Source organism: Diadema setosum, chromosome 11 (assembly GCF_964275005.1).
Source record: "Diadema setosum chromosome 11, eeDiaSeto1, whole genome shotgun sequence".
NCBI classification, from domain to species: Eukaryota; Metazoa; Echinodermata; class Echinoidea; order Diadematoida; family Diadematidae; genus Diadema; species Diadema setosum.
The window spans coordinates 22728878-22748410 of NC_092695.1; the positions used below are offsets into that span (position 1 = coordinate 22728878).

The window sequence follows — 19533 nt, forward strand, 5'->3', positions numbered from 1 at the left end:
TAAACTACCAGTATGTTGTATTTCAGCACTTTTGCAAAAATGGTATGTTTGTTTGCAGCATTGTGATTATTCATTTCTTTAGAAAAAAATAATAATAGATTTGATAGACTGTGAAGTGATATCATTGGTGGTACTGGTATGCCTGCTTAATTTTCAAGCGTTCCTCAAAATATTTAGAATGATCCTGTATTTAGGATTTGAAATTGTAGGGGTTGTTCAAGTAGAATCAAGAATTTTACAAGTTGATCGCACCTGAACTATTTTTCTATGTTAGCTAGATAGATCAGTGAACTGATTTTTTCACTGGCAGTCACTAGTCCCAACACGTAGTCAGTAAAATTTCATTGCCTATTGATGAGTGAGGCAGTCAGGCGGATTTCTGATAAAATTTGTGGTATCACAGTAAATAAACAGCACCAACAAACAAAACTACAAATTTCAGTGAGTTACTACTCGTCCTCACTTTCGATTACCTCACCCACATGTAGACTGAGATCGCCTTGAACCCAGGGCTTTTTGAAGGGGTTGCTCACGGTCACGTATGCCTCACAATGTTACAATGTAAACAGCTCAGGACATGAAATGTTTCTCATCAAGTGACAACAGGACATGGGACATGAAATGTTTCGCTTGAAGTGACGACAGAACTTGCCTATTTTACGTGTTAATAGTTTGCGACCTAGACCCATTTTTGAATGGTTTATGTCCTGTTTTTTGCATTTTTCTGGTGGCATCAAAATATATGAGCATGTAATTTACACCCAGTATTGTGTCATAAAATGTGATGTACAGCACACCCGAGATAAATGCAATCGAATATGATATGTTGTGAACATGTAGTGGCTTTCTGCAGGGGATAAAATGCTTTTGTTTGTGATGAGAACGCCCAAGTATTTCAGTTTATTTTTTTTATTTATTCATTTTTATACAAGCTGTGAAAATGGGTCAAGTCAAAGTATGTGAAATTTCACATGTTGTTTACCTGTCATGATAACTATTACAGATAACATCAATATACGCTGCGTATAGCATCAGTTTGCCTTGAGATATTATAATGTAACCGATCATGGCACTCTGTTCACCTCAGTCCTGATACAGTAGACAGCTTCAATAGAATGAATGCATTTGCTGGTTACCCAATATTCCGCAATCTGCTGTTTTGTTCAAGATACGGGGGCCCTGTCTGATATCGGAATGTTCAGTTAATAGTGTGGCTACATGGCAGAAGTCATGCTGAGTGCTGGTTATTGCATGGGGTAGAGTTTGTTTTCGCATGTCATTTCCATGAGAGGGAGCCCCTGCTCTGAGGCCTAATGAACCAGCCCGCAGAATTCGGCTCAACCAGTGGACAACTTGCAGATATATATGGTTGATAAGAAATTTATGTTGACATTTCACTACATATGTAAGGTAATAAGTAACAAGACTGCAAATAGGTGATGTTGGCTTGGAATACAATTTTCATTGCCTTGGTGAGTCATTGATAGAGAATAGTGAGCTATGGTTGGCAGAGGAAAAAAAGAAATGAATAGTTCAGTGCTCAGATTGGAGGCGTCATATATGTGATATCTTTGGAATGTTAAGGAGATTAAAAGCGAGCTTTTATTTTTTTTTCTAAGTCTGTCTCCAACATGTGGCTGTAAACTGTCAGTCTTTTCTCTGTGCTTTGGGTTCATCGTCTGCAGTGTAAAAAAAAAAAAAAAATGTGTTGAAGGAGAGTGTTGACTGATGAGGATGAGCTGTGGGGGAAAATGGAAAAGCGGTTGAAGTGCTCAAGATTAAAGAGTATCACGAGCCAGGATGTAGGCTTGATTGACTGGGAGAATGTCTTCCGGAGTGCATCTCATTCTAAAGCATCTGCAAACCTTGTGGAAAACTCTAAGGCTTCTCTGACATAAAGTCCCCTGTAATCTGTTGACTTGGGTCTGAACAATAAAAGCAGGTACATGTACAAGTGCAGTAAGCCCGAAGAATTACCATTGCTCCCACCAGCTACTTTTCCTTGAGAGTTGGTCTTGTGCCCATCAGCTCTCTTCTGCTTCGCCGCTTCCGCATGCTTAGGCGAGCTTACCTTTTATGTAAACCGTGTAGACAATGGAGACTAAGTAGAGAGGTAATTACCATTTCAAAGCGTGCAAGATTTTGCCATTTTGTCTTGTGGCAAGATGCCTCCACCTACATATTTGAGGCTATTAATCCTATTGTCTATGATCTTTTCAAGAGACACGGCAAAGAATGCAAAGACAGTGTGGTAGAGATTTGTTCTTCTTTTTTTTTTTTACTGAAAGGCTGCCTTACAACTGAGGCACCTGCTAAGATGATTAAGATGTGGTACTGGATGGACATGGAAAATGGTGGGATAAGTGCCTAGTTAGCCACTGGTAGCAGTTTCTCCTGTGGTATTTGCTATTTGTATTTTCCAGCGAAAGCATCTGACAGGATTTGTCAGGATTAGTAAGACACTGACTACTATTTCCTTGTGGGCCTTTGTGTGCTCTTTACAAGGAAGAAGGAAAGGGCCAGAGGGTTGAGATGAAAGACTGAGAGAATTCTTCCTCAGGACCACAGTTAAAAATACTCTAGCATTGTGTATACAGACAAGTCATCATGGGTTATGCAAATCATTATTTCACTGCTCAACTCCTGTAATCAATTGAAATTGCTGAATCCTAGAGAATTTCAGTGGTCTGTGATTGAAAAATAATAATCATTGACCCATAATTAGAAGTAATGACACTAATCTTACATTGATTTGAATAATGGTTTTGGGTTTGTTTGTTTTGTTTGTTTTTTTTTTTTGGTAAACAGAAAGTACATACCCACACAACTGCTGTAATTGATAAAGGGCATTCTATAAATCAGTTGTCATCTCTTTTTTGGGAAGTGGGTGAAGGAGGAATATGTACCATATGGAAATCTTCTTTGAAACATGTGCTTTCATGAACAGGCCATGAGTAGGTAGAAATGTATATCATTGCAGAAATTTACTGTATAACTCTGCAAAGAAGTAATTGAATGTAGCCTTTTCAAATGTAACACAGTGCTACAAACAAGTTGATTGTATGCCATGTTGTGTTCTAAAAAGAGCACAACTTGTCAATCTTGTATGAACTATGTATAATTGTAATATATTACATGAAAGGACTATTTTAAACGATGAACTAGTCATGCACTTTCAGGCATGCTTGATGGTCTGATTAGGGATTTGTCCACATTCTTTCCATGTGTCAAAACACAAGGAGAGACCCCAATAGTGGTGTCACTGGCCCAGCAGAATGCCCAAGAACCAAGATGAACTTTTCAGTTGTTAGCCGCAGGAACGTTTGTCACAACATGCCTTGTGCTTCCTATTTCGGTCATTCAGGATGATTTCATCTTCCATAGAGTATGTCTGATTGGGCTGTTTGGGAAGAAAGAGAAAAAGAAAGAGAGAAAGAGGGAGAGAGAGAGGGGGAAGGAACCACAGAGAGTGAAAAGACAATAAAGTGGATAGGTGTCGATTGAATGAAATACCTGGTCTACTAGTGCAACATTTGAGACTGGTGAGTTGTACGTCATATGGATGAAGCTGGGGATTATGAAGTGTGTTTTGATAGATGTTGGTTGCCGTGGTTACAGGGGGTGATGCAGATGCAGTGGCATGCAGCCCTCACTGTTCTATTTTCTTCAGAAACAGTCTGCGAAAGTCAACGACTTGACCAATTTTTTTTTTCTCATGTTTTTTCGTAGGCTAGCGGCCGGTTGCAACAGCAAATGGAAATGTTATGATTGAAAGGCTATACATGTTGTGTTAGCGAGAACATGTTCCCACATCATCCCTTCTGCCACTGAACCCCTGGATATGGGATCACGCAGGTGGTGACTGATGGATGTGAGAAATATGCAGTTAGTCAGGGACACGTTAACCCCCTCACTCCCAATTCAGTGTTGACGAATGGGACGCGGCTTAACCGTGGCTGTTTTACTATTGCTTTGTACCGTAGATTATTTTCACCTCCTGGAGTAGGAGCAGTCCCATGTAATCGAACACGGACATGAAGGCTGTGCTGTTGGGGGTTATAATGTGAAGGACGGGAACTCATTCTTGTTAAATAGGCAGGGAAGGGGGGCAGGTAGAATCGGCTGCTCAGGGATTTGTTTTTTCCCAGATATGGAATGATATTTGGGGCATGAAATCCTATATAACTTCATAAGTTAACAGACACCTTGTTTCTCCTTGTCTGTGTAACCGTGAAACTCCATCTTTCACCGTGTGAGGTCGCCATTTTATGAGTGTCAATTGTAACATTCTTCGGTTTACTATGTTTGTCTTTTTGAACAAAATTGTAATCATTTTGTTGCTTTCTTTTCTTTATCTATTCCTAGATCACCATCACAGTCATTGATGAAAACGACAATGCGCCAGTCTTCAATGAAGCGCCCTACAATGTCTCCATCACCGAGAATTCACCCACAAACTCGCTAGTTACCACGGTTACCGCCACAGATGCAGATATAGGCAGCCACTCCATCATCTCCTACAACATCACTGCAGGAGCGAGCAGCTTCTTCTCCCTGGATGCTACCAATGGTGAGATTCGCACCAAGGGTGTGGTCAACCGAGAGTCCTCTGCCCTTTACCAGCTCATCATCCTGGCATCGGATGGCACCCAGAGCTCCACGGCAACCGTCAACATCCATGTCCTCGATGAAAATGACAACGATCCCGAATTCTCAACTAGTGCCTATTCCTTCCTGGTCCCCGAGGATGCTATGATTGGGGAAGATGTTGGTGTCGTCGTGGCAACAGATCCAGATGCTGGCCCAAATGGTGAGGTGGTGTATTCTGTGGTGGCGGAAGGAGCACCAGGAGAGGATGTCTTCTTCCTTGATTCAAGCACCGGAGCCATCAGGCTTCTACAAACCCTGGACTATGAATCGGTAATTCATTGAGTTAAGAATGAACAAGATTTTCCTTATGACGTTGATGAGTATACATGTGGTACACAGATGCAGAAATGTAGGCGTACATAATATGCTCATAGTATTCTTGACCTGCTATGGTAGATGTATACCCAACAGTAAAACATTGAATTTTTAATGGTATGAAATGTATATGGATATTGTGAATTGAAATGATTTGTAGAAGGTCAGGACAGGTCAGGACATAGCTATGTGAATGCTAGGCATTTTTGCAGTGTGTAATATTTACTCAGTGATAATGATAAAGATTAACCCATTGAGGACGGACAGATTTTGCTATAATACGCATTTCCATAGATACCTGTCCGAATATTCTCCGGACTCTTCTTCAACGGGTTAAGATACCAAGAGGAGTAAAGATACTATGTTAGCACTGAAGAAAATACTGATTATCCCATCTCACCGCTTTTTCCTCTCAAATGTTACAGAAGCAGCACTATTTTCTGAATGTCATGGCCTCCGACAATGGCAACCCACCACGCAGTTCCACCACATCGGTCTACATCAACGTCGATGATGTCAACGACAATGATCCAGTCTTTGATCCTACCTTGTACAGTGAGGAGGTTCCTGAAAATGTTGCCGTGGGAACATCGGTTGCCACCCTGTCTGCCACAGATCTCGACTCAGGTAACATAATAATTCCCACCCCCCCCCCAAAAAAAAAAACAAAACAAAACAAAACAAAACAAAACAATGTGCATGGCATGTGATTGTGATGTCTGCCCATGTTGTTTTCATACTGGTAGAGAGAGAGAGAGAGAGATGAGAATGGTGGTGCATTTTAGCAAAACTGTCCGTTTAGCTTAGATTAGTTGTTGGTTTTGCCATAAAATGCTGCTGGAAACTCAGAATAATTGATAGCAGCTTAGCAAGAGAAAACCTGCTACCTTAATGGATGATTGCAGGAATAAGGTTCAGGGGAGGTAGCAAAGATGATGGAATTAATGTGGCAAGTGGCTGAATTGTAAATTACCACTGATTTCATATTTACTGTGCTGCCAAATGTGAATTATACTGAGCTAATTTTCAATGGGTCATTTAATGTATGGTTTACAAATTCTCGATATACTGTAAAAGTGGAAATTTTCGTGCATTTCGCGCAAGCAGGAACAAGTGCGAAAATAAAAGCACGCGAAAATTTTTGCTTGCCATAGGTTCCAGTAGTTCATGTCTTATTTCCGTGGAATTAAAAACAGGGGAAACTCTTATAACCCCGCTGAGCACGAAAAATTAGTCGTGCGAAAATATCCACTTTTACAGTAGATTAACAGAGCATGCACACGTAGAATCTTAAAATGTAATTGTGCAGGGAAATTTTGTTGTTGTTTTTGGTTGTTTTTTTTACTCAGTGAAAAGCACATAGCATACAGAAGTGATACTTACAGCACTGCATGGGATTTTTCCAATATCTAAGTTTGCTGGTGGAAAAACAAAATAGCATCAAAGGTATGAACTTTTGAGATCCACACTTTCAGGTTAAAGGTTCTAGTGAAGGTTGAATTCTCACTTCCAAAAGTGCTGTCTGTAATGGTTCCTCGACATTGTTTAGAAATTCTTCAGTCTTGTAGTCCATTTCACTTGGCAAGTCACTCATGAGTTGCTTTAGGGTCTTTCCACTGCTCTAAATAAAAAATGTTCCCTTAATCTTCACCGATCTCACCAACGTACCCCTTACTGAGTCCAACCACACACCCATTCCTAATCATCCATGGACTGAAGTCCAGCGTTCCTCAAGAAAACTAAAAAGGAGGTTTTCCCCCTGCATACCTTTGAGCGTTGCTGATCCACCTTTTCATCGGCCGCGAGCCGCAAGTCTGAACCAGAGATTGGATCAAGGAGGAAAGTTCAGAAACTGAGGGTCTCTTTGTAAACTCCTCCCCTCGTAATCTGGCGGACATATTGCCGGTTTCGTGGGAGGGGGATGAAGAGGAACACACATCTAACTTGAAACTGACCTCTTTTTCCATTGCTTTCAGAGTTTCGGCTCTCCTACAGACTATCCCACCTGTAGGGCTGGGCTGGACTTCAAAAAATGTGTCTCCCGGTTTTGGTAGGACACCTTGACCTCACAATAGAGGGTCTGAAATTTGTCTCAATGTGTAAATACTGCAAACTAAGCATGATTGATGCACCCGCTTAGCTGAGTGGATTTAGAGCTCACACATTTAGGCTAGGATGTATTATATCGCAAGTATAGTCTCAAATTGCGTGTATCAATTTCTCGCATTCCCTCTCTCCATTTTAAGGAAAATGAGGGCAACAAACACACCAAGAATTTTGACTGCCCAGACCCAAACACACATTTCCATCAGTTGATTTACCAGCTGTACAATTACATTCCATAATCACGCTGGCTTTATAGATGAAGTCAAATCAAGCAAAGGGGTGGAAGTAACGTCAACTCAGACATTGGATATGGAAGTAATGAGGCTAACTTTCATTTGTTTATGAAAGTAAATGATATTAGTCCAAACCACATACATGCTTATCAGATGAGGTGATGTTTTCATTGCATTGTAGGGTGAAGGTGTTGAAGGTTGATAGATTATCAGAAAAGCATGATTATCATGAGTTCTTGGAATACAAAGCAATGAGAGAGCTGTGAGGTGATGACAGCATTACCTCAGTGTATGTACTGCTCCTACAATTAGAAGCAAGTGATAAGTGCAAGCGACAGACACACACACACGTCGACACATGAGAGATGGAGTTTCAAGAGTGGGTTTATTTCAACCACATATGCCCAGCTTGCGTGATGGTCTCTCATTGCAAGACCGTTTTACAATTGTTTCTGTGCATACATAAAATTCCCCCCCCCCCCTTAGATTTCAGTTGACCCTCTGATGTGGCTGAAACCAATATTATTGTTTCCATTAAAAGCACAAGGACAGGTTATATGAAAGTAATATTCTTTGGGAATTTGTGACACAGAGATGTCACTAGCCGATTGTGGAACAGCAACATACATACGTACTTAATGAAGGAATGCCTTTTTTCCATTCAGTGAAAAATAAAGAAAATATGTGCAAGATGGTGTAACATGGAATGTATTGTTTGTTTTCAGATTTATTCAATTTTTGATCGATGGAAATCAGGTGTGAAGATGCAGACGAATGAACAGCCATATTTGTAAGCCCGGCACATTCTTTTGTCACTGAAAAGCACCATTCACTGTAATCATTATATGCAACTCATGCATCTTCTGTACAGCAAGGCTCAGAGCAAGATAAGATCTGCTGCTGTGTTATTGTCCCTACGACATGAGCAGTGTTTAGATGCATGGAATACAGGAAAAATATGAAGACCCTATCCTACAGGTGCACATATCACCTTTGCATGTATGGGACGATTCTGTCATTGTTCAAAGTGATTGCCCCGAAGGAAATAACACACAAAGCCATCTCGTTTTTGAAATCATATTTCATAGGTCCATTGTACCCATACCATAGCAAGCCTGCTACCTCTGACAGTGCATTTTTTTTCTCCTTCCCTCTACCTCTCTTTCACAAGCTCATTATGTGTGAGCAGAATTCAAAACCAATTTATCATGCAGACTCCTCACAAATAATGCTATGTGTTGATGGACGCATGACAGTGATAAGCCAGCCATAACTCTCCAAGTAGCAATGGCTATAGTGAGATTTGCGCTCATCAATCATATTCTCACCGCTCACAGGAAACACAATAATGTGAGAATGCTGGCCATATTTTTATTTCAGTTGCATGGCGTGCAAAGAAATGTTGTTGTTTTTGGTTTTCCAGAGGAGAGCTGAAGTGGGGCAACTCAGCTTTCATGAAGGCCAAGGATTCTGTTCCAGTAGATTTAAAATTTTATCCCGTCCTTTTCACAACCTGAAAGTGCAAGATGCCCCGTGAGCAGTGGTGCATTCCTCTCAAAGAATAAGTGAAGTATGATATCCTGCTCTTTACAACCTTTAATTGTGCTTTGTCTAATGTGACAGGATGTTTCATTGATGAGATTGCTGTTTTGCTCCCTCTACACCCTGCCTTTGGGTACTGGGATGAATCGGTTGTCACACACGTGGTGAATGTATCCAAGTTGAAAGATGACAAATATCTGAATTGAGGAATGCTGCCATAAATCTCTGTTGGTAAGACTTGGCAGACAGACACCTGCGACAACACCTTGATGCCTCATCACGGGAGGAGACACAGGTGAATGGATCGTCCTTGAAGAGCACAGAATCGCCATTCAGGCCGGAGATTAACGTTGAATTCAAGGACTGGCACGACATCAAATGTTGTTGAAGGTTTTTGGCCTTGGTAGCATATTGTCTTTTTACCTTCAAGTTTTAATTATCCTGAGTGCCTGTGATGCTATATCTGCTTCATAATAGCACCATTTCAAACGACATATACAGTTGTTTGTGTATCCATCTCTGTCGTGCGCTTATAATAATGTGGTACTTATCCTCTGTGAGTTAGCACTGGTTGTGACTTCACCACTATTTCCAGATTTTCTCTCCAGTACACAATTTATGCTTTAAAGCACTTTTCCTCTTGGAGGTTTATGTGAAAAAATATTGCCATGGCATATCAATATCAGTGTTTGTCAGAATGTAACAAGGAAAAAAAAAGAATAATTTTATCATAGAATGCAGTCATTTCCTGTCAGAGCTATGTGACACATTAGATGGATAATAGCTTTGCAGAAAGGAGTGGTATTGGTTTAGGCTCCGTGTGGCATGCGGGTAATCCATATAGTTTGAAATCTCCACAGCAACTGCATCAACCAAGTACCAACTTCGAACCAATGTGCATCCAGCAAAACCCACTGATCGTTGCTCTCTCTGCCTGGGGTAGTTTTGATGGTAATTTGTTTCTGAGCTTTCCGGAGCAGGCGATTGCATTTTGCCAGAGGATTAGGGGGTGCCAGTGTCGATGACAGTGGGTCTCCATGACCAGTCCTCCCTGAGGAACACCTTGTTTCATTGATTGGCATAAGTGAAGAATCTTGGTGTTTTCAGTTTTGTCAAGTTCAGATGGACTGCATTACGACAAGGGGGAAGAAGAGGGTAAAGAGATTGTAGCACCAGCAGGCCGGCATAATTCCTCAGAATGTCCAGAGTTTAGTGCACACAACTGAAAGATATTAGCTGCATTGTGACAGAATATCAAGGCTTTTCATTGGTTTGATATTGTCAAGATCTGCCCAAAACTTGCTGAATATTGCAAAATTTCAAAACAGAAAAAGAACAATTCCAATGGAATGCAGAGTCTCTTTATTATAAGATCATTCTGGTGCCCATTCTGTATGCCAAGCTCTTCCATATACTCATGGCTTTTATGATGTCAAAGATGACCTGTCATTACTTTACAACAACAACAACAAAATAAATCTACAGCAAAAATGAATAATAATTAAAGTGATCGGTTCAGATTTTTCAGGAGAAGTATGAAATAGTAAGCATGATAGTAATATATGCTGCAAACAAACCATCTGCGATACAGTACAGAAGAATCCCCCACCCCCTCTGATAGGTGTATTATGCCTCAGTCACCCGTAGGGCATAGCTGATGGGGCATTTAGGGTAGCAAGTGAGGCAGGATACCTTGAAAAGCTCTCTGACATGAAAAATCTTATCTTTACATCTCAGATGTAGAGGTAAGTGTAGGATAGGACATTGCTGAAACAGAGAAAACTCTCCTCCACTTGGTGAGTAGGCCTGCATTGGGAAAGATGGACCAATGCCCTAGTGAGGGAATAGAGGTCAGTGCATGAACTACAAAAACTGTACACATATGGTGTTGATATAATGGTCAACTTGTCCTCAAAATTGTGTTTCTACCTCCTGGTTTGGCTACTAACAAGACAGCAAAGCCTTGTGCAGTAGAACCCCTTGGTATTAGATATCCTGTTGGAATAGAATTGCAATTGATGTCCTTTTTGTTTTTCAAATGTGTGGAAGAAGAAGTGCACTGCTTTTCTGATCATTAAGGCCTCTTTCAAAATTACTTCAGTTCATCATATTATGTTTTAACTTTTTGGAATATTCATGTTTTGATTTTTTTTCCCTTTCTTTTTCATTGGACAGGTGTCAATGGAGAACTAGAGTTCATCATTGCATCTGGCGACCCCTCTGCACGATTCATGGTATACGACAACGGAACGGTTGCTACCGCCAAGGCTCTGGATCGAGAATCTGAGTCCTTCTACAACCTCCAGGTAATGGCTGTGGACAAAACGCCTGACCAGGCCAGCAGGAGATCCAGCACGGCCCAAGTGTCCATCATCGTGACGGACATCAACGACAACGCCCCGCGCTTCATGAATCAGGACATGGTCAGCGTTGCAGAGAACACGCGCACCAATGTCATCATCCTGGCACTGTACGCAGATGATGATGATGTGGAGAGGAACAGCTATGTGGAGTACTCACTTCTTACTCCATCTGTGCCTTTCGCAGTCAGTACTGTTGAGGGCAACCTGCGGGTGACGGGGCCTCTGAACCGGGAGACAGCACCCTCGTACACTCTCCTCGTGCAGGCCACGGATAAGGGCAACCCACCGCAGTCGTCTGTGATGAACATAACGGTGCACATCACCGACGTCAATGACAACGCACCCATCTTTGACCCCCAGTCCTACCATGCCACTCTTGACGAGGACACGCCAGTCGGCTTGGAATTCGTGCGAGTAGCGGCGACCGATCCTGACGAGGGACTCAATGCCATCGTGAGGTACTCCATCCTGAGTGGAGACGTCAATAATGATTTTGCCATAGATGAAGTCACTGGCGTGATCTCTGTCAACTCTGCTCTCGATTACGAGAGGCAGTCTTCGTATTCCTTGATCATCCGAGCTCAGGACCAGGGCTATTCCACCCAGGTTTCATCGGTCACTGTGACCATCAACATTGTCGACATCAATGACAACTCTCCGATATTTGTAGATTCCTACACACCATCCATCATGGAAAACAACCTGCCCTCATACGATGTTGTCCAAGTCTCCACGAGTGATGCCGACAGTGGTTCGAACGGCATTGTCAGCTATCGGCTGCTAGCAGACTACGATGGACTCTTCACCATTGGATCTACATCTGGACTCATAGAAGTGACGGACGTGTTGGACTATGAAGCAGAGACCGAGTATGAGCTTATTGTCATCGCACAAGATGCAGGTAAGAATAAATTAATATACCACATACAATTGTTTCAACTATTCCGTAACGACTACACTGTCCTATTGGGTTCTGGATCTGAATAAGGTTACAAACGAAAATCTGTGAGCCATAGAAAAAGTAAATTAAGTTCACCTCAAATCATTATGCTCTGTGAGGGAAATTCACCGTGGACTTTATGCTGAAGATTCTGGGAATAGGAAACAAAAAAACAAAAACAAAAAAAAAAATTGAACAATTGTCTAGAAATTCCCTAGTTTCACCTCTGGATCCATTATTATTTTTTCAATGTGCAATGTTGTTCCACTGAGGCTTGAGAGGGCTCAACATGGGTGATTTCTCAGGTTCCTCAAAGGGGGTGACTCAGTTTGATTAGATTGCCTTTTGATGAGCATCTGATCCACAAGGGAATTTTCTGAGTTGGCATTCACATTGTTTTGCAATGTTACCCGGGTTATCGGGGGTTAGTGGTGTTTGGGGGGTTCTTTAAATCTCAAGGAATAGAAGTTTGTCTACGCCTCCTAATGAGTTCACTGATGGATATCTCCAATATGGAACCACAACTGAAGTGGGCAGGCATTCCAATGATGATCAAACCCCTACGGACAATTGGACTATGCCAGCATAATGTGCTATCAGTGTGCTAGTGGAACGGTCCATTAGCAATGTGGGTGTGTGGAGTAGATGATATGCTTATCGGGATAGCTTTCATGCAGGAGTTCCCATTCTCACATTCCATGTCAATGAGGTGTGAAAGACATTTATCATGTGGCACATACTACTCTTGTTTTTGTCTTAACATTTGCATTTATTATTTTCAACACTAAGATAAACACTGCATCTAAAAATACTATCATGCTGTCTGCAACACGGAAACTATTTTACGCAAGCATGATTTCAACTTCAATATGTGTTTAATGTCTGCACAGTACCGGTTCTGTGGGCAGAGCCCAATTCATGTGAAGAAGTAGGACCATGAGAGCAGTTTCTGCATGTCTTGTATCTGATTATGTTTTATCTTCAACATCTGCACATTGAATACATGCACAAATGCCATTCAGCATTCTTTGGGCTGCGCATTAAACAAAGACTTTCTTGACTCATGTGCTAGCAAAATGAAAAAGTTCAGCGAGGCACACTGAAGATTTTACTGTGTATATGCCCTTTTACATTAGGTCGCAGGAAGACGGTACTTCCAGGAGAAAAATCCTGCGTTCTGCCGCCAAAACAGACAAACAAAGTGTACATTTCTGTCAAGTGGAGTTATTGATGATAATTCATTGTTTTTACAACATACCTGTCACGTTCGACTCTGGGGCCAGAGTTTTCACAGACAAGTGATAATTTAGCAAATCTCTCAACATCTTTATAGGAGAACCTGACAATGGAAATGAGCAAGGCCAGCACATGTTTTATCCTGCAGTAAAAGTCACGAGGCTGATCATTTGTTAGAAACCAGTTTGGGTTTTTTTTTTTTCCCATATTGTAGTAGTGTTCTCCTACATACCAGGTCCTTTTTATTTTTATTTTTTCTTTGTGGGGGAGGGGGATGTTTTTTGCTGCTGAAGTAAATGTTTAGAATATTCACAGCTCCATGAAGGGGGAGATGAAAAAAATTTACGTCATTGTCACAGCAGCATTTGTGCATTGACCTGAAGAGAAGTATGATTTAATGCTAACAAAATAACTAATCAGGAGTTTGTTGCGCTACACTAAGTTCATAGTTCAAGATGACAGTTGCATCTTTTTTGATCTTTTAAGATGTATTTCTTATCAACTACAGGCCTACAGATCCAGTTGCATTCTGTGAAGAACGAAATGTAGAGAGTGTTTCGGGTGTTTCACTCTACAATCACCCAACTCATTGCCGACTGTCGCAAATGCATTTACCATGTTTGAATAATCAACTCTCAAGTGCCATCAATTCATAACTTTTGTTTAAAAACATATAAAACATTCAAAAAGAAAGGACTTGACCTCAAATATGACTTGGAATCAGCCTTTGAAGCCCATAGCAAAGTTTTTAACCTCAATAGGAGTACATAAGTCAAGGTATGCCAGATTCAGAGGTCTTCCTTCTTAGTGATGCTGTCACTCTCTGTGAATAAGATTGTATGCTTGATCCATATCACCACAAACACCAATTAAAAAAAAACAAAAACAAAACAAAACAAAACAAATAAAATAAATAAAATATCATTCATGATGATATGGGGACTGAGCATACAATCTTATTTGTGGAGAGTGACATCAAGAAGAAAGTACCTCTGTACCTGCACTCTCTCTCTCTCTCTCTCAAAAAAAACAACAACCAAAAAACAAAAATAAAATAAACCAATTCCCTTTATTCTTAATTGCAGGTTTGTTCTTATCTTTTTTGATTTCCCTTTTAGATACTTGTTGGGCATGTTTTGCCAGAATATAATTATCAATGTCATTCTTCCAAACTTGGTTGTGTGCTGGATGCTTAACTTCTCCTGTATGGCTGCTTTAAATATGATATTTCGAGGGTGTCAAATCTGTCAAGCTGAGAGGACCACATTCACAGGGGTTCAATTCTGTGTTGGTTGACGCTGTCATCGCTGCAATAAGTTGGATTTATTTGATGCCCACTGCAATCATGGGAGTTTGATATGCACTGCGATGCTCTCTTAAAGAGAAGTTATGAAAATTGAGCTTGTGTGTCCCTCTGGCACAATCGGTGTCAGTTGTGGCACTTATTATTACCTTAAACTAGGTAACAGTGATGATGGCAACGAAACAGATGAATTCAATTTCATTTTTATTCTTTTTTTTTTTTTTTGAAGTCAGTGAGTTGGGTTGCGCCACTGATTTGCCCCCCAAAGATTGCAGTTACTATAACTGGCAGGAAATAAGAATGGAGAATACCTCCTGGTTTCCCCCCAACCGCTGACTACATAAATGTTTGTCTTTCTGAAATCCTGCACCCCCTTAGTCCCACATGTGACCTGGAGTGGTATCAAATTTAGCCTGACCCGTGGGTACAGGAGTCTGTGCTGGCTCAATCCACGCATAGCCATGTGTTGCTAGGCTTCCTACCTCACGGGGACCATCTGAGTTGAACCTTGATCCCCCAAAATATAATTTTGCACAGAAGAAGAAAAGAAAAATTCGAGCTCAAAAGCCCATTTTTACATGTGGACACATCAGCAATGCACTCTGTCTCCACAGTGGCTCAACTTTCATAAGGGAATCAGAGGTATAGTTGAAGGGTCAGAGCTGTTTCAGAGATTTACTAAAATATCATGTCATCTTGATTGTGAATCTATTGGAAATCTCACATTTCCATCTCTGAAAATGAGTTTGGAGCCCCTGTCAGTGACTGGCTTATGCATCAAAACCTACCTGAAATGTTGTCTCTTCAAAATTGTCAAAGATGTATCAGGATTTGATACCCTGGGAATCTTAACTTGATTATTCACATCTATATTCATTGTAATTACACTTTGCTGTGTAAATGATAAACATACATTACGTTTTCAAAGTTATAATCCTAGCCCCGAGTGAAAGTTGGTTATAAATGTGATAGTTTCACAGTTGATATTTTGCACAGGCATTTTTTTTTTTTTTTTTTTTTTTTTTGGGGGGGGGGGGTCAGGTGATAATCATTTTAGGAATTGCTCTCCTTTCCTATACTTGTTTTGCAGCTGTCTTGAATGAATAGTTTCAGCAATGTAGGAGGCTTATGTCAAGTAAAATATGACACTGGCAACATTTGATGTAGGCCTACACCATGAAGATCAATGGGTTAAAGTTTATCAGGAACTTTTCACGGAACATGACATAGGGTGTATTTTCAAAGATTCCAGTACTACACGGCTCAATTTACATCCCAGGTAACAACATCTGTAAACACAGGAACGTCACATTCAAAACACATTTCAAATATTAATAAATCACTGTGTGAATACTTTAAAGTAATTTCGTGTATCATACTCCCAACAGTTATCTGGAAGAGGCTATCTTGGCTTAGCAGAAGTACATGTAAGTTGTATTTGTGAGGGGAAACAAAAAATATATGACCCTTTCAGTTTATGCAAGGCAATGAAATAAAACAACACAAAAACACACAAACAGGGTTTGACATGTGGGAGCAAAACTGAGTTCATGGTCAAGTATCAAGCACTTCTAGAAAGAAGTTCAGTAAGGACATAGTCCTCAAGAAATTAATGCTTGTTCTACACCTCCCTGTCACTCTGTGTACACTCTCGGTTAACTGCCCTGCAAAAGTGCTTTAAGAGGTTTGGTGTTGAAACATTTATCGTGTCAACGTGCAGTACCTTTGAATTCCTACTGCTGACGGAGAATATCAAAGTCTGCATGAGGTCAGCATGGAATAAATCACACGGGGAAATGCCTGAATACTGGGAGCAGCATGCTTACAAAGACTAACCCTGCTATAGTCTCGATCTTTTGCCTTTTATCAGAGCCTGTTTTGGCAGTGATGGATGTTTGGAGTACACATGGACAAATGCCCATAATGAACTCTCCATTCAAACTCTCAAATATTGTCTTAAATCACAAAGGATTTGAAGTTGCAATAAAAAAATATCTAAGGATAGCTGGGCAAGAGAGAATTCCTCTTTGTATATTTCTAAAAGAAGGAAATGAGTGAAGTCATGACACTTTTTTTTCTGTTTGCTAACACTATTGTTGGTACACATGTAACAATGATGTCATGCATTTGAAATGTTATACTATTTAAAGATGTATTATTTATATCGGCATAGTCATCTCTGAATGCTGTTTATACAGTAGATCTAGGTCTTTCCTCCCATATGAATATGATGAATTGACAGTAACATCTACTCTTTCTTTGATAGGAAGTGTAAGCATCCAATTGTTTGGATTTATTATTTCATTCGCTGTAATGTAATTGTTCTTATTTTATATTCCCCCCCCCCCTACACACACTCACATTAGAATCTGCATTTACATGTCGTTATACTCGATGAACCAACAAACAACTAGTTTGTATTCAATGGTCCACCAGGGAATGGGCTAAACTTGGCCTCTAGGTAGTCATCAAAAATAATGCACCTTGCAAGAAACAGTTGTAAATAAACTTTTATCTTATTGTGATATCAAAGAAAACCCAATGGAATCAACTTAACAATGAATTTGTGATGTTTTATATAACTGTCATTGCATGCCTCAACATCTTGGGTAAATTTGGTGAAAAAAAAAGTAGAATAATGGATCTACACTATTTCACAAAATATGTTTGTATGGTTGCATCCATGTCAGACTTTTAGAGAAGCATTAAAGTGTTTGAGATTCTGTAGGCAGCACTACGCTGATGCGTAGCGCATTCTGTTAAAGTATCATTTATGACTTGACCTTTTCTGACAATGTGAAATATTTTTCCCTGCCGCTAAGTTCTCCTGCCATGCAACCATCAGTTTCCAGATTAGTGTTATATAGCAAGCAGGTGTGCACAAAGAAATCAAATTTCGAATTATTGGTGGCAGCGGTGAAGATGCAAAATGCCCTTGATCGCCGCCACACTGCGAGTGTCGGTGAGAGGTGCGGGGTCTTATGTCATATTGCAGGGGGAAAAAGAATAGAACAAAACATGCAAAACTGAGAGTACAGGCCGTCACGTACGGTCTGAATGTGTACATGAAAAGTAAAGTTCCAGTGTGACACACACGACAATCTCTGTAGTGTGTAGAAAACATGTGGCAACAGGTGCCGGGTATATACCACTGGAACACACTGCAGCTGACTCCCCTTGAGCAAGCCTGATCAAGCATTCCAACATGTTGCTATAGTGCTTAAAGGAGACCTCCAGATGATTTTCAGACATTTACATTTTACAACTATAAATTAGTCATACTGAGTACAGAGTTTCAGAATTTGTATTGATTGCTTTGAGAAATAAGAATGTTTTCAAAATGTATAACAAATTGCAATGAACAAGGATGATGACATGGATATATTTAAAGTAGAATGCATGAGTTGGAGCTCAAGGAAGCAGAACAAAAGAAGAAGGCATGCATAGATTTCATACAGGTGAACTTCAATAGGAGCACATATGACAATAGTAATGGAATTACACTGCTACAAGTGTGTACATTTCTGAAATATGTCAGGCTCTATGCCATCAACACTGTCCAGTGTAATTTGTGTGTAAGACTTTACAGAGTATTGGTTTCTCTACTCAAAGACCACAACAGATTCCACAAATCTATGGGTGATATTATGGAGCTGTCGATTTCTGTACTACATGATGTGAAATTATGAAAATTGTCTGGAATGCCCCTTTAATACTGGTAGTACAACTGAGATCTGGAGAGCCTGGATTTGTGTGTGTGTGTGTGTGTGTGATGAGTAGCTGCCCTCATAAGTTGAATGGCTGGTGTGCTTGAGCAGATATAAATGGAGGGAAATCTAAGATTCTCCATTATATCAACCTCAAAAGGAATTTACCCATCGACAGTGACATACATTGTAATGCAAGCTGTTAAGGACTTTGCATGTCAGGCATTTACAGTATAGATACACTTTATGTGTACAATTTTTCTTTTTTTGGGGGGGGGGGGAGGGGAGTGGTGTGGAGAGGCAGATTTGAACCTTACAAACTAGTAAATTGCTGTTGAGTAATAGAGTGCTGTACTGTTTATGTACATTGTACATTGTACCTGCCTTAGGGTAACATCACATCTTTGCCTTAATAGCACAAGGTTTAATTTTTCTACAGTAATACAGCAGAACATACCTGAGCTAAAACAATGACTTGTTTTCTGTCATTGTATTTTGCAATGCTATACTGTCATGTGACTGTCAAGGAGGGTATAAATACAAAATGTAGTACCTGTACAATATGCCATTAAAGGGTGTACAGTTCTGGTTGAGGTGTAGATTTAGCTTTTAACGTTTTGTGAGATATTCAGAAACCACTCTATGAGATGTCAAAGAGCATGTAGTTCTAAGGGGTATCAAAAGTTTATTCGATGAAAATCGGTTTTGAAATGGCTGAGATATCCAAAAACAAGGTGAAACAAAGAGATCCTAATAAAGTTGTGGCATGTCGCCTTTTATTATTAGCACTTTTTTGGATATCTCAGCCATTTGAAAACCAATTTTCATCAAATAAACATTGAATCTTTCTTAAAATTACATGCTCTTTAATATTTCATAAGAGACTTTTCATTATCTCACTTAGGAATGTTCAAAACATGAATCCCTACCTCAACCAGTACTGTACAATCCCTTTAACATCCACTCATCCGTGAAATAGTAAAATTGGTGTTCAAAATGCCCAGAGAAGATTATCAAATTGAGGAATGGAGAGGGGGTGTTCTTTGTTTCAAAGAATCGCACCCAGGGTAATTGGATTCTTATGTCTTATACATGTAACTTGTTAACCACAAAGATTGAAATCAGTATACATCATCGC

At 40.2% G+C, this 19533-nt stretch overlaps 1 protein-coding gene across 1 annotated transcript in view; it reads left to right on the top strand.

Annotated features, from left to right (window-relative positions):
• The window catches only part of LOC140235180 (protocadherin Fat 4-like), a 109887-nt gene that overhangs the window by 49769 nt on the left and 40585 nt on the right, over positions 1-19533 (top strand). Inside the window, exons 2-4 of the mRNA XM_072315216.1 lie at positions 4366-4920; positions 5391-5592; positions 11022-12110. Coding sequence (XP_072171317.1) covers positions 4366-4920; positions 5391-5592; positions 11022-12110 — 1846 coding nt within the window. The remainder of the gene's footprint in view (positions 1-4365; positions 4921-5390; positions 5593-11021; positions 12111-19533) is intronic.